Genomic DNA, 16,661 nt, shown 5'->3' with positions numbered 1-16,661 from the left:
TGGATGGTGGTGGAGGGGTGAGAGGGGGGGGGCAGCCTGTGCCCTGCTGGATGGTGGTGGAGGGGTGAGAGGGGGGGGGGCAGCCTGTGCCCTGCTGGATGGTGGTGGAGGGGTGAGAGGGGGGGGCAGCCTGTGCCCTGCTGGATGGTGGTGGAGGGGTGAGGGGGGGGGCAGCCTGTGCCCTGCTGGATGGTGGTGGAGGGGTGAGAGGGGGGGGGCAGCCTGTGCCCTGCTGGATGGTGGTGGAGGGGGGGCAGCCTCCTATATACCTTGTACGGGAAGGTGTTGTGTTTGTTTTTTTTTTATATTCAGTTCACCATGGACCGCTCTAGGGCAAATGACTAGATCTTCCTCGGTTAAGTGCTAGCTTGTGAGGGTCTGACTGAGACCCCTTTCCCAGTAATCACCAGTACAGGGGACCACCCTCCTCCTGGCTGGGGAGTGGACCGTCCTGGGGCTTCACCACAGCTGAGACTGCTTAAAAGGTTATTCTAACTGACTTATACTTCATCCACCCTATGATCAGTTGGGGGGCTGATTTCTTGCTGTCCCACCATTCCTGCGATGAAGGTGTCCATCTGCTGTACAGGTGATTGAGCCGGGCCGGCTAGTTTCCTACATCTGTGTGGCCAGGAGCGCTGCCGTGAGGGGAGAATGCAGCGCTAAACCACTACTGCAGCCCCCTTCATTCTCTAGATCAGTAGTGGTCTGTGCCATCACACTACTGCATTATTTATATAGCACCATTGATTCCATGGTGCTGTGCATGAGAAGGGGTTACATACAAAATACAGATATCACTTACATTGAACAAACTAACAGTGATAGACTGGAACGGAGGGAAGAGGACCCTGCCCTTGCGGGCTTTTTTTCTACAGGATGATGGGGAAGGAGACAGTAAGTTGGTGGGTTACGGCACCTCCGGTGGTGGTGGTGGTGAGGTCACAACAGGGTCATGGCTTTTCAGGTTCCATCGAAGGATCCTAATGTGGATAATCGGATGTGTTGGGGCACAGAATTCCAGAGGATGGGGGGATATTCTAGACTTTTTGGTGGTGGTTGGGTGAGAAATGAGTAAGTGTGGAGGAGAGAAGGAGGTCTTGGGGTGATTGAAGATTACATGAGGAAAGATATTAGTTTGGAGAGAGGTTATGGATGGCTTTGTAGGTCAGTGTTAGTAGTTTAAACTGGATATGCTGGGCAATTGGGAGCCAATGAAGGGAGTTGGGGAGGAGTAGCGAGGAGAGAGATGAACTAGTCAGGCAGCAGAGTTTGACTGGAGAGGTGCCAGTGTTAGCAGGTAGGCTACAGAGGAGGATGTTGCAGTAGTCCAGGTGGGAGATGATTAGAGCATGCACAAGCTTTTAAGTAGACTGAGGGTTGAGGAAAGGATGGATTCTGGAGGTGGTGTGCGCTTGGATGTGCAGAGTGCAAGGTCTTTGTTGCCAAAGGAAGAGTGTCTGTAGTAGGAGGCAGAGGACCGGTCTAGGAGTATAGAGAATTGTCTTTGGCTAACTACATGGTCATAGCCTGGTAGTGTGGCTATACTGGTTACCAGTGTGACATCCATGTCGGACTTATTGACAATGTTAATTTACTCCAAGGTTCAGAAGTCGTTGTCCTGTATGACAACTCCTTGCGGTCCTTACACCTGGGCGAGTGAACTGCAGATAACAAGCGCCAATCGCTGATGCAAGAAGCTGATTACTCTCCTCTTTTTGTAACTGTTCGCTCACTTCCATTGTTGCTGGTGCATCCCACAATAATAATGTCTTTCCAAGCAATGATTGTGCAGATATCACATTTGTGGCAATATTTCTGCTGTTCTCTTGCTTCACTGGACATATGACCGTCTCAAGAATCAGGGCCATAACACTAATTCTGTATCCTGCATGTTTTTTTTTGTCAGGTTCTGTAAAAGAAAATATTTCCTGGATGCAGTAAAAAAACCACAAATCTGCATTATTCATCCTTCCTGGGTCCAGTGATTTCTTGCTTTCCGGTGTCTAATGGTTGCAGTGTTGGTGCTCCATATAAGACACCCGGAGCACCAGTCGAAGACTCAGCACTGGACCCAGGGAGGGTGAGTACGAGCTGCAATCGGGTGCACAGGGGTTTTCCAAAACTGTTAAACCCTCTGAACTCTGATCTACTGTATTTTACTCTGCAGCCGCACTTGTATTGTGGTAAATGGTATTAAGATATATAATTGACTAACCCATGCCTACAACACTGGGGCAGCTGTCTTAAAGGGCTCTTATATAACCAAAAGGCATGTTTCTTTCAGATGGAGGTATCCATATGTGGGGTTCGCACCCTTCAGACATTTATTGCCAATGCATAGTTATATCTAATGGAAACTCTCTTCTTAACAGAAGCCCCATAAACTGCTCATGGTAAGCAGGGCTGTGGAGTCGGTATAAAATGGACAGACTCCTGAAATATATAATTGGGTACAGTAGTTCAATGCAGTTTGTGGGGAATATTTTTTTTCATAAGAATTTGGGAAAGTTATGAAATGTCCTATTCCTGATCTAAGGGTCTAGACTTTTAGCTGAGATGAATCTTTGCTACATTAAATTTATCACTTAAACATGAGCCATGTATGAGGGGAGTCAGTGTCATGGAAATTGAGGAGTAGGAGGTTTGGCTTAATGACTCCACAGCCCTGATGGTAAGATTAGACCACTTGCATGTGCACCAGAAAGTAATATGGTGCTATTGCACCCTTTTGGAGTTGCTCTTGCTCCATAGAATCGGCTGTTGCACTGTATTGTCACTTACTATGGCATTTGATGGGCTCCTTACCAAGGTTTCCATAGGAATTTTCTTCATAAGCATTGCTTCTAATGTAAGGGACTGTTCTGCCATCCATCTTTCTGGTGTATCCTGATTATACAGCCGTTGGGTTTAGTGATGCACTCTAGTGGTGGTTTAATATTTCTGTCCTGTTGAAGCATATGGAGGAAGGGTCCTCTACTCGTGCCTCTAGGTCTGGGGCTGCAGTCATTTCCTCTTGTTCTAATTGATGTAGGAGAAATGTGCAGTTGTCCTTGCAAAATCTAAAATCTGCATATTACTGGTGGTCCCAGGAGCTAGTGAGGAGACCCACTTTAAAGGCAAAAGCGGGTAAATAGACATTCCCTCCAACTATAGTGCAAGACTGACTGCCTAGTGCAGGTTAAGGATGTGAACATGTAGTATTCTGTGAACAGCCATGCTGGATGTCACATGCTGTCATTACCTTAAAGGGGGTTATCTGGGCTCTTGCTGCTTCCCCCCCACCCCACCCCACATGGGGCTAAAAACTTCCAGGTAGGTAGTCTCTGATCTGTTCCGTTCCGGCTTAGAGCAATCACAGACAGCTTCTGCGGCTTGCAGTGAAGTAGTGTCAGAGTTGCTATGCTTCTGCCCTGTCGCTGGGGCGTCATTGCTGACAGACTGCTTCTGCAGTGTCAGCGGCTTTTTGCAGGAAAAGTTAAAGTTGTCCACTACTTTTTAAAATTGCCCCAATGCATTTACCCTGTGATTATAAGTCTTTTTGTAATTACCTTTGGTAGTTGTTGTTGCCTGTGAGTGGCACTATCCATGCCTGCTCACAGGCATCATGTGGCCCCAGGAGTCCAGATCAGTTTTGGTACCACCTTTATTTGGGCAGGTGGTTAATGACTGCTACTCTTTTGCTCTTTTACAGTCTCATGTAATACACAACTTCACCTCATGATATTGGCTGATCGTTGGGGGGGGGGTTTCCAATAGCTAGACCTGTGGCTTCCTTTCCAAAGTTTCACTGTAGGGGTATGTGCACACGTTAAAGCGCCACTCCAGTGTTTTTTTGTTAGGCTGAGGGTGCCAATACTTTTGTCTGGCCCATTTTTGGAGTTGTGAAATGATCAATGATTTGATTTTTGCTTCATTCTCTTGTTTTTTCCTTGCAAGCAAATTAAATGAAGATAATACCAAAGAATTTGCGATTACAATCATTTTCAGAAAGAAACTGAGTATTATCTGACAGAATTGCAGGGGTGCCAATACTTTTGGCCACCACTGTATATGCTCTCAATGACTGAGATGTCTTTGTGGTGCCTTTTATGGCTTGCCATCTATATATTTGTGGTCACTATAGACTTTAACCCCTTAAGCCCCGCGGGTGGTTTGCACGTTAATGACCGGGCCAATTTTTACAATTCTGACCACTGTCACTTTATGAGGTAATTACTCTCGAACGCTTCAACGGATCCCCCTGATTCTGAGATTGTTTTTTCGTGACATATTGTACTTCATGATTGTGGAAAAATTTCTTCGATATCACTTGCGTTTATTTGTGAAAAAAACGGAAATTTGGCGAAAATTTTGCAATTTTCAAAATTTGAATTTTTAAGCCCTGAAATCAGAGAGATATGTCACACAAAAGAGTTAATAAATAACATTTCCCACATGTCTACTTTACATCAGCACAATTTTGGAACCAAAATTTTTTTTTGTTAGGGAGCTATAAGGGTTAAAAGTTGACCAGCGATTTCTCATTTTTCCAACAAAATTTACAAAACCATTTTTTTAGGGACCACATCACATTTGAAGTCACTTTGAGAGGTCTTTATGACAGAAAATACCCAAAAGTGACACCATTCTAAAAACTGCACCCTTCAAGGTGCTCAAAACCACATTCAAGAACTTTATTAACCCTTCAGGTGCTTCACAGGAATTTTTTGAATGTGGAAGAAAAAAATGAACATTTAACTTTTTTCACAAAAATGTTAATTTAGACCCAATTTTTTTTATTTTCACAGGGGTAACAAGAAAAAATGGACCCCAAAATTTGTTGTGCAATTTCCCCTGGGCACGCAGATACCCAATATTTGGGGAAAAAATACTGTTTGGGCGCACGGCAGGGCTCGGAAGGGAAGGAGCGCTATTTGACTTTTTGATTGTAAAATTTGCTTGAATAATTAGCGGACGCCATGTTGTGTTTGGAGAGCCCATGTGTGCCCAAACTTTGGAGCTCCCCCACAAGTGACCCCATTTTGGAAACTAGACCCCCCAAGGCACCTTTCTAGATGCATAGTGAGCACTTGGAACCCCCAGGTGCTTCACAAATTGATTCGTAACAATGAAAAAGTGAAAAAAAAAAACACTTTTTCATTTTTATGAATCAATTTGTGAAGCACCTGAGTGTTCCAAGTGCTCACAATGCATCTAGATAGGTGCCTTGGGGGGTCTAGTTTCCAAAATGGGGTCACTTGTGGGGGAGCTCCAATGTTTGGGCACACAGCGGCTCTCCAAACGCAACATGGTGTCGCTAACAATTTGAGCCGATTTTCCGTTAAATTTGTTAGAGGACACCATGTTGCATTTAGAGAGTCCCTGTGTGCCCAAACATTGGAGCTCCCCCACAAGTGACCCCATTTTGGAAACTAGACCCCCCAAGGCACCTATCTAGATGCATAGTGAGCACTTGGAACCCCCAGGTGCTTCACAAATTGATTCGTAACAATGAAAAAGTGAAAAAAAAAACACTTTTTCATTTTTACGAATCAATTTGTGAAGCACCTAGGGGTTCCAAGTGCTCACTATGCATCTAGATAGGTGCCTTGGGGGGTCTAGTTTCCAAAATGGGGTCACTTGTGGGGGAGCTCCAATGTTTGGGCACACAGGGACTCTCTAAATGCAACATGGTATCCGCTAACAAATTGAATGGAAAATCGGCTCAAATTGTTAGCGGACGCCACATTGCGTTTGGAGAGCCCCTCTGTGCCCAAACTTTGGAGCTCCCCCACAAGTGACCCCATTTTGGAAACTAGACCCCCCAAGGCACCTTTCTAGATGCATAGTGAGCACTTGGAACCCCCAGGTGCTTCACAAATTGATTCGTAATAATGAAACGTGAAAAAAAAAACACTTTTTCATTTTTACGAATTAATTTGTGAAGCACCTAGGGGTTCCAAGTGCTCACTATGCATCTAGATAGGTGCCTTGGGGGGTCTAGTTTCCAAAATGGGGTCACTTGTGGAGGAGCTCCAATGTTTGGGCACACAGGGACTCTCCAAATGCAACATGATATCCGCTAACAATTTGAGCCGACAATTTGTTAGCGGATATCATGTTGCATTTGGAGAGTCCCTGTGTGCCCAAACATTGGAGCTCCCCCACAAGTGACCCCATTTTGGAAACTAGACCCCCCAAGGCACCTATCTAGATGCATAGTGAGCAGTTGGAACCCCCAGGTGCTTCACAAATTGATTCATAAAAATGAAAAAGTGTTTTATTTTCACCTTTTCATTTTTACGAATCAATTTGTGAAGCACCTGGGGGTTCTAAGTGCTCACTATGCATCTAGATAGGTGCCTTGGGGGGTCTAGTTTCCAAAATGGGGTCACTTGTGGGGGAGCTCCAATGTTTGGACACACAGGGGCTCTCCAAACGCAACATGGCGTCCGCTAACAATTTGAGCCGATTTTCCATTCAATTTGTTAGCGGACACCATGTCGCGTTTGGAGAGCCCGTGATGTGCCTAAACAGTGGAGCTCCCCCACAAGTGTCCCCATTTTGGAAACTATACCCCTCAAAGATTTTATTAAGGTGTATAGTGAACATTTTGAACCCAGAGGTACGGCACATTATTTGTTTACATTAGGTCATCATATTGAATAAGTTTTCATTATTCTTGAGCGCAAGTGCTCGCTACTTGAGTTTGCATCGGGTACTCAGGTATGCACCATGTACAGCGTGTGCTCGAGTGACATGCTCGAGTCCCTGCTCCGCATGTTTCACGGTTATTAGACAGCCAAAAAAAAACATGCGGGGATCGCTCGTGCATGGCAGGCAATCCCCGTAAAGTTTTTTGGCCGCGAAGCATATGGGGCAGAGACTCGAGCATGTCACTCAAATACCCACGATACTAAATGCATACCAGAGCACCCGATGCAAACTCAAGTAGCGAGCACTTGCTCTCAACACTAGTCGCCATATCGTCATCTTTTTTTCTTACTTTTGAAAAAAATCCCAACCCCAGCCCTAACCCTAGCACAACCCTAGCCCTAGCACAACCCTAGCCCCAGCACAACCCTAGCCCCAGCACAACCCTAGCCCCAGCACAACCCTAGCCCCAGCACAACCCTAGCCCCAGCACAACCCTAGCCCCAGCACAACCCTAGCCCCAGCACAACCCTAGCCCCAGCACAACCCTAGCCCCAAACCCAGCCCTAACCCTAGCCCAATCCTAACTCAAGAGTTTATTTTTGACGCCGTTCCTTGTGCGGTATAAGTGATTAGACGACTTTATTCTTCGGGTCGGTGTGATTACAGCAATGCCAGAATCATATGGGGTTTTTATGACTGACAGCTGTCACACACTAAAAGACGCATTTTTTGTAAAATCTAGTTTTTGCATCGCCATATTTTGAGAGCTATAATTTTTCCAAATTTTGGCAGACAGTCATGTGACGGCTCGTTTTTTGCGGGATGACTTGACGTTGTTATTGGTGCCATTTTCAGGCACGTGACATTTTTTGATCGCTTTCTATTCCGATTTTTGGGAGGCAGAATAAACAAAAACCAACAATTCAGGAATTGTTTTTTTTTTTTTTTTTTTTTTTTATTCTGTTCCGCGTGTGGTAAAATTGATGAGGCAGCTTTACTCTTCGGGTCAGTACGTTTACAGCGGTACCACATTTGTATAATTTTTCTATGTTTTGGCGCTTATACACAATAAAAGCTATTTTATAGAAAAAAATATTTTTTAGTATCGCTTTATTCTGAGAGCTATAACTTTTTTATTTTTCGGCTGATGGAGCTATATGGCGGCTTGTTTTTTGCGGGACGAGATGACGTTTTCAGCGGTATCATTTTTATTTATATGCGTCTTTTTGATCGCGTGTTATTCCACTTTTTGTTTGGCGGTATGGTGATAAAGCATTGTTTTTTGCTTGGTTTTTTTTTTTTTTTTTTTACCGTGTTCACTGAAGGGGTTAACTAGTGGGACAGTTTTATAGGTCAGGTTGTTCTGGACGCGGCGATACCAAATATGTGTACTTTTATTGTTTTTTTTTTATTTTTTTTATAATAATATTTATTGATGGGTACATTATATTTTTATTTTTGGTGTATTTTTTTTATTTTTTTATAATATTTTTGCACATTTTTTTTTTTTTTTTTCCACTTTCACACAGTTTATACACTTTATTACTTTGTCCCACTCTGGGACTTTCACTTTTTTTTTTCTGATCGCCTGCATGGCACAGGAATGGAGCACCATCCCTATGCCATGAAGGCTGTCAGAAGTGCACAGTGTGAAGATTGCTTGGAGATGCACTGCGCATGTCCAAGCAATCTTCCTGCTCTCTGGTGACCCGGATGTTGTCATGACGACATCGGGTCGTCATGGCAACACCCGGGAAGCCTTTGCAGACTGCGCTGGAAGCCGGAAGAGGAGGTGAGTATCGGCGATCACCTCCCCTTGCCCCCGCAATGCCGCGATCGACTTCGATCGACTTCGATCGCAGCATCGCGGGGGTTAATGTGCTGGGAGCGGTGCGTGACCGCTCCCTGCACATAGTACCGGGTGTCAGCTGTGACAATCAGCTGACACCCGGCGGCGATCGCGCCCGCACAGCCTGTGTGCGCGCGCGATCGCCATGACGTACTAATACGGGTCTGGCTCTTAAGTCCCAGGGCACAGACGCGTATTAGTACGTCAGATGTTATTAAGGGGTTAAATGTTTGTTTTAAATAATTCATATTAAAGTTTACTGTATTCTTTGTAAATCATTCTTCGCAATTTGATCTAAATTCCATCCACTATGCTGTAACATCTGGACACTGGATTTGACGCTGCATAACACGCAGTGTCTCTGGATTGTGTTCACAGCCCCTTAAATGGGTGTGTTATTGTTGCTAATTTTTCTCCACTCATTAGTATGGGTGAAATCTGCAGCAAAAAAACTGAAACAATTGACATTCTGCAGACTTCAATCTGCAAGTCACAAATAAGCAACGTGTGCAAGAGACTTTCGGCTTCTCATTCACTTTGCCGGCATCAGGAAACCCTTCAGGTTTTGTGATAAATCTGCACAAACGCCACAAATCTGCAACATGTGCACAGGCCCTAAGGCCTCAATGGTGGGAGGTGGGAATAGTCAAACATCCGTGTATGGAACAAACTTGCATCACTGTTCTGTCTTTTTAGTTTGTTTTTTTTTTCCCTCATTTTGTTTTTCATTGACTGTTATAAGCTATATGAGAAACCAACATCTGGGATTCCAACCTGGCGAGGAATGTTGGGTACAATGCATACACTAAAAATGGACATCTGAATAGTTTAACATTCAAGTTATTTTGGGGGGCTTACAAAGACTAGCTTTTCATATACCAGCCTTGAACAGAAGCCCACTGGAGTAAGATCTTATAAGTGGAGACAGAAGCCTATTTCTGAGAGATTACAAAGTTGCTTATTTATACAATGTTGTTCCTGCCATAAGTGATGTCTACCTCTGCTTGCAATGGATCAGATTTCCACTAAGGACAAAGGAGATGGGTGACTAGATCTGTAATTGTGTAAGGTCCTGGACATGATCTGGGTGCTGTTGTCTCGCTGTCCAGTTTATTCTTTGGGTTTCCTTTCGGAGGTATTACAGACGGGAAGTCTGCTGCGTAAATCAAATCTCATACAATCTTCTATATGGTTTTACATTTCCGGAGACTCTTGTGCTTCCACCTGTTTTTCTTTGACCGAACCCTGACTGCTTGTGGTTCAGCTCTCTGCTGTCAGTGGTGGGAGCTGAAACGCATTTCCACTTAAAAATGAGTCACAATATTCTAGGAAATCTGTGTGACAACAAAGTCTCCATTAAGGTATGTGCACGCATTAAGTATTTGCTGCAGGAAAAAATCGCAGCTTACTAAATTTTTTTTTTTTTTGCTTGCATCTTATGAGTGAAGAAAAACCATCACCAAAGTATGGGTGACATCTCCAGCATAAATGCTGAAAGAATTGACATGTGGCAGATTTAACACTGCATGTCACAAATAAGCAATGTGTGCATGAGACTTTAGGATTCTCACTCACTTTGCTGGCATCAGGAAACTCTTCAGGTTTTGTGACAAATCTGCAACATGTGCTCAGGCACCTAAAAGTCGCAGCTACCGGAGTATGAGGTGACTGCAGGATAACCTACTGAACTGAGAAGATGCATCCCCAGTGTAACATCCAAGCTGTCAGTACATTGTGTGGTTAAAGGTCTCCTCCCATGACTGCATAATCCTGACCTTACTAATCAAATATTTAGGTCCTTGTGCAATATGAGATGTACGTAGTCTGTTCTGGGATGTTGAAATACTATGGAGAGAATTGGTGACCTTTATTTCTGTAATGCTGAGCGCTTCTGTGCCATGATTGGCTATATAATTATGACATGCCAAGTTAGCCTCCCCTGACCTGACAGCATTTAAAGGGGCTGTCCAGGTTTGGAATGAAAGTGTGCTCAGTCCAGAGCCTCTCACCCAGCCAAATTGGTTCTCATACTTTGCACTGATGGGCAATACATCAGGAACAGTGTCTGCAAATTGAGATTCTGATTAGGCTTTTACCCTAAGTCATATTGCAAGGCTTGTTAGAGGGTTGATATTGACTTGCAGGATTGCTGCTTCCAATAGGTTGTGCTATAGAGTTCTACCTTGTTTTACAGGCAGTGTTTCCTCTAAGCTACAGGTGTTTAATATTATATATAGTTATATTATATCTTACAATAGTGTCCCCACACGTCCATGGGTCCAACAGAGCAGGAACCTCTGGTAACTTGCATCTTTTCTATGGTAGTTTGGCTGGGTGTTAAGTATGGGAACCCCCTCAATCTTCAGTCTCATGCAAACATCAGATCGTGGATCACTAATGCAGGGACTGGCTGTGGTTCTCACAACTTAGAAATGTATGAAGCTGTGACACTCGGGTCTGGATGGCCATAACCAGTCCATGCATTGCAGCCCATGAATGGGCTGATTTGCACAGATGTCTGCATACACCCTTATATATGCATATTGACAGTGCCTTAGTGTGGGGTTTTCCTTTTCTGGTGTTTGGTCTTCTTCTTGGCTGGAGACTGGTTGGTAGACATCTGGGTGTATGTGAGCCTCCACCATACACATTAGATGAATGGCCACTGGCATTAGCTGACTTTTCTTTTTAGAGCGTGTGGTCACTTGCATGTCCAAAATCTCATATTTGCTAAAATAAATTCACAAGTCTGTTTCCCTTCCGGTTGTGGTCAATTATTAACTCTTCTCTCCTCTTCATCAGACCTGACCGTTGCCCTTCCTGGGGCTTCTACTGGCCAGTGGACATCAGGAGGCTGGACAGCTGAATGCGATTGCCTCTGGATCTATAAAAATTGAACCTGCGGTGGAATATGGGTCAGAAGGTCACAGGAGGCATAAAGACAGTGGATATGAGGGACCCTGCATACAGACCCCTGAAGCAGGATCTCCAGGGTCTGGACTACAGTAAGCCTGCCCGCCTGGACCTCTTGTTGGATATGCCCTCGGTCTCCCATGAAGTACAGCTCCAGCACTCCTGGAATAATAACGATCGATCGCTCAATGTTTTTGTCAAAGAGGACGACAAACTTGTTTTTCACCGGCATCCGGTGGCACAGAGCACTGATGCCATTCGTGGCAAGACTGGTTACACGCGAGGCCTGCACGTGTGGGAGATAACGTGGGTCATGAGGCAGCGAGGGACTCATGCTGTTGTTGGAGTGGCCACAGCGGATGCCCCGCTCCATTCTGTGGGTTACACCACACTCATAGGATGCAATGGGAAATCCTGGGGTTGGGACTTGGGTAGGAACAAACTGTATCACGATGGTAAAAATCAGCCGAGTAGGACATATCCTGCTTTTCTGGAGCCAGACGAAACCTTCATTGTGCCGGATTCTTTCCTGGTGGTACTAGATATGGATGATGGTACTCTGAGCTTCATCGTGGATGGACAGTACATGGGCACTGCCTTCAGAGGATTAAAGGGAAAGAAACTATACCCCATCGTCAGCGCGGTATGGGGCCACTGTGAAATCAGGATGAGATACATAAATGGACTCGACCGTAAGTAATGTTACTAATTCCAGCCGCGGCACTCGTCCTCATAGACGGTTACCATTACACTGTCTCCAAAATGTAAACTCCTGTCTCCATGTAGTGTTTGCTCTGGCTAATCTCTTGTCATTTGGCTCCAGTGAGGAAAGGTTACCTGTCCTCATTTTGCTGGATTCCCAGCCTGCCATGCTATTTAAATAGTGAGTGAACTGTAGATGATCATTACTGGTGTACAAAAGAGTTGCTGGGTATTCACCAGATATGGCAATGTTAAAGTGATTGTCCATTACTGATAACCATTTCTCAAACCCTCATAGTAAAAATGACTTATACCCACCTCCAGCAGTGATGAAGCGGTAGTTATCCAGCAACTCTTGAAAGTGACTTTGAAAAAATTAAAACCATGAGACCATGGTGCAACTGAAAGCGTACAGAGGCTTGCGCGTTTCGGATACGTAGATCCTTATTCATAGCATAATACAATGTTGAAATGGAAAAACTTTTAAGGCATATGGAGAAAGCAGCCACCCACCAACATCACCTGTTCAGAAGCTCGACTACACGAGTCCAGAGTCTCAGAAAACTCAGTTTTAACCCTAAATGAACTGTTTCTATTTTAAAGGGGGAAAAGTCAGTTCTCCATATGCCTTAAAAGTTTTTCCATTTCAACATTGTATTATGCTATGAATAAGGATCTATGTATCCGAAACACGTAAGCCTCTATACGCTTTTAGTTTCACCATGGTCTCATGGTTTTAATTTTTTCAAAATAAAGGCTATTTTTTAAGTCCCTTTCACGAGATGCTGGATAACTACCTCTTCACTGCCTAATGTCTCCCAGACGGGGATCTTTACAATCTGAGCACCGTGCCTCATGAGAAAGTGGACCGAGCAGGCTGACCCAGGTGAGCTGAAATATTTTTTTTCTACATTACCACCTCCAGCAGTTTCAGCACTGGCTCTCCCAGGGATTGTGTGACCTTGTCATGCAATTCCTGCAGCCAATCAGCACTGGCTTCACTCTCCTTTTTCTATGGACATAAATGACATCCAAGAAGTGAGGGCAGCTGCTTGATTTGACCAAAGGAGAGAAGACAGGGCTAAATGTCCTCAGGAATCTGTCAAGCAAGCCCCTGGGAGAGCCAGTGCTGGCGCACACCCACCTAAAATGAGTATAGGTGTTAACTTATTGGGAGGAAATGTAGGATTTGTCAGGAGTGAACAACCCCTTTGAACTGTGACTTTTATGTCTGCAGAGGTATGGCCTCAGACTAGCAATGTACAAGGTGAATATTGCTCTAATCTGCACGGTAGTGAAGAACCTCTTAATGATGCTACCAACTCTCATTTTTGCACTTTATATATTTTTTCCCCTTGGGAGATTACAGCATTTATTTAAGGGGTTGTCAAGTATTGGATAATCCATTTTCATTCCAGTTGTAAGATTGTTTGCATCATTTTTAGATGATACCTGTGAAACTGAAACCAAGTTGGTGACCTGGTAAACCCAACTCCTGGGCACCAGTGTTGCACCATTGCACTTCTTCAATAATGCAATCTATAGCCAGTAAAACTACTACTAAGAACTGAGCAGTTACACAATGGAGATAATTTCAGTACATGATTGAAGGGTATCTAAAGGTGTCTGAACCTTGGTATCTGCCCTAAATACCTGACCTACTCTGGGTCCCAGAGCCTCATCCATGTGCAGAATTGGGTCAAATTCAGACAGTGACTGGCAGCAGAGGAGGCGGCCTTGTATATTTCTGTATTCCATGGGACCATGGTAAAGACAGAACACAACTATTTACCATAGAAGTGGCCCTTGCTGGGCTGGTACCTCACTTATTGGACATCTCTGGCATGCCGCTATGGGAAAATGTGTTCAGCCCTGACAAAGTAAAATATTGGGGCCAAGTAACATATATTACTTTTGTGGTCTATGATGGCAATTGCCATGATTGAAGTGATGACTGAAATACTTCACACTGGCATTGTGCAAAGAGTAAGTGTCTGTCAGCACAGGTGGGCAGACTGGGGGCACTGCTGGATTGCATAGACCTGCAACCTGTCACCTAACCACAGGATAGATATCTTGCTGATCAATGGGGGGTCCAAATGCTTGAACCTGCAATGATTGGCAGAACTGAATATTTTATCCCCCAGACATGGTACTTTTATCACTTTACATGGTGAAGAGGCCAGTTGGACTGTCGCCCCATTAATTCTCTATGGGGCTGCAGGGGGGAAAAGTGCCAAATGTGGCACTCGGCAGCCCCATGGGTGGATGGATTAGCAGTTAAGCATGCACATGGGATAAGTTTTCCCTTCCGGCCGACTGAGTCCCCATTTGTCAGAACCCACCAAACTGTTCTCATTGGACAACCCCTTTAAGCAAATACATATTCTCTCCCTTCCCACTCCCTTTCTAATAGGAAGGGGGGGGGGGGGGTTGTCTTAAACTTTCCTATTAGGAATACCTCTAAGCTTTATTGCTATCTTAATATGCAGTAGGTGTAATATTAACAAATACCTTTAATTAGAAATGCCATATAGTTCGAATTCTGTCACTTGCCTCATGTGCTGGGTATTGTGGTAGTTTGGCTATCCAAGGTTACTACCACTCATAGTGAGTTAGTTGTTAGTTGTCATAAGCTACTGCAATGCCCTTTACATGGTGTAACTGACAGAACTATATACTAAATTTCTAATTGTTATTTGGGGAAAGTGTCTTGGATGGGACTACCCACTTTTAATGCAGCTGTAAAGTTGTACCCATCACTTTGCTTTATGCTGTGGACTTCTCCTTCTATAATGCACAGGGGGAAATATTCAGCATTTCTGCAGCCCCAAAGGCTACAGAGCAGCTATAATATAATTACAAATCTGTAGCAAAATCTGCAACAGTCTGATTTTTGTTGCAGACTTTGACTTTTCCTACAGTCTTGCATTCTAGTGTTTGCAAGTGCTCATAAATCTGCTGATATTCTGGCTTCGTAGTGATATCCTGCTGGACATGGCTGCCTTCTGCATCAAGGGAGGTGGGGGAGTAATAGAAGTTATTGGAGGATCTAAGGAATCCCCCAATTCTGCAGTGATGATCGTGTGCCTGCGAGCTGCTTGCAGCCCTCAGACCGTGTACTTGAGCCCTGTGGTGTAGATGAATAAGCTGCGCTGTTCTGGTAACGTGCACGCTACTGACCCTTTCTTGCTTTATTTACAGCTGAGCCCCTTCCTCTGATGGACTTGTGTCGACGAGCTGTTCGCCTTGCACTGGGAAAAGACAGACTAACTGAAATCCAGACTCTTCCGTTGCCAGCATCCCTTAAAGGCTACCTACTGTACCACTGAGCACCCTGGCTGCTCCTGGACTAGTCGCCCAGTGCTATGCATCCTGAGACTTCACTCTCGTCCTTAATGCTTGTCGGTAGGAGGCTGGCGGTACGGTTTCCTCACGTGCATGCTTCCGGCTACAGAATACCTCCAAGTTTTATCTATCTGGGATCTTGCAACAATTTTGGGTTCTGTATGAAAGACCTTTGAATGTGGCGTGTGACTTAGAAAAGTGCTTCATGTGTAATGAGTTGTGACCAATTGGTTTCTTTTATTAACTTGATGGTCTTTTGTACAATGAGACTTTATTTCCTCCCCATCTGCCCCCTGATGGGCTCTTATGATGTATGTCCTATGCATTTTAAATGTCTTGTCCTTTTACTGTTACTGTGCCTCAGAACACTACTCGGAGCAGAAACCCACAGCTCCTGGGATCACTTCTTCATTTACATGTCTGTAGCTTCAGAAATCCCCCTTCACTTTTTAATTGGACATCATCATAATGGCGAGACTGGTATATTTGGTGCAGATGTATAGGCCAACGCTCTACAGATCAGGAGAGTGCCCCTTAATGGTGGAGAAAAGTGTGGCACCAGTTATGTAGTCTCAACTTTAACTTGCGGCCTATTGATTTTTGCAAAATTATTCTTTTGCCACTGTGTATTTAAGTGCAATATAAAGCTGAATCCTTAACATTTCTTGCATTATTCTAGTGTAAGGAGATAACCAGGATTGCAAAGTGTGCATTTTATGACCCAAAAAGTGCATCACACAAGCCCACGGGGCTGCAATGCTTCAGACGGCTAATGATTACTTTTTTTTTTTCTTAATGACCCTTTTGCGTAAATTATTCTATACCAGTCTCTTGCTATAGGCCAAATGGTTAAGGATCATCCAGACGTCGGTGCATGTTGGCTGTGGCTCTCCCAACCCGAGCGTGGCGGCTTCATGTTTTTCTATGAGGACGTCCTGCTCGGGTCTGAGCCATCTTACTTGCCCAGTTTGTCATTCCAGACTGGGAAGAAAAAAATGCTGTCTGCTCCACATTGCTTTATTTTCCCACCACATGGAATGAAGGCAATATATGCACAGGTACAATGGTAATGTTTTTATGTCTTTGTGTGTAAGGTATGTGAATTGTGACAAGTGCATCGGTCACTGCCAAGGCAGCAAGTTGTGCCGGACTGTCTATGCCTAATAACATTCCGGCCATATCCCACGTGCATAGTACAGTGCCATGGCTG

The 16,661-nt window shown here is 44.4% G+C and overlaps 1 protein-coding gene across 1 annotated transcript in view; it reads left to right on the top strand.

Annotated features, from left to right (window-relative positions):
- The first annotated feature begins 11,293 nt into the window (after positions 1–11,293).
- The window catches only part of SPSB1 (splA/ryanodine receptor domain and SOCS box containing 1), a 5,714-nt gene continuing 346 nt past the window's right edge, over positions 11,294–16,661 (top strand). Inside the window, exons 1-2 of the mRNA XM_073656922.1 lie at positions 11,294–12,093; positions 15,308–16,661. The exon at positions 15,308–16,661 is cut by the window's right edge and continues 346 nt beyond it. Coding sequence (XP_073513023.1) covers positions 11,400–12,093; positions 15,308–15,435 — 822 coding nt within the window. The 5' untranslated portion in view covers positions 11,294–11,399 and the 3' untranslated portion in view covers positions 15,436–16,661. The remainder of the gene's footprint in view (positions 12,094–15,307) is intronic.

This window comes from Phyllobates terribilis, unplaced genomic scaffold (assembly GCF_046119375.1).
Source record: "Phyllobates terribilis strain yellow unplaced genomic scaffold, ASM4611937v1 Scaffold_12__6_contigs__length_324123572, whole genome shotgun sequence".
NCBI lineage: Eukaryota > Metazoa > Chordata > Amphibia > Anura > Dendrobatidae > Phyllobates > Phyllobates terribilis.
The sequence above is the reverse complement of the archived record's forward strand: the minus strand, read 5'-3'. Positions and strand labels throughout refer to the sequence as shown.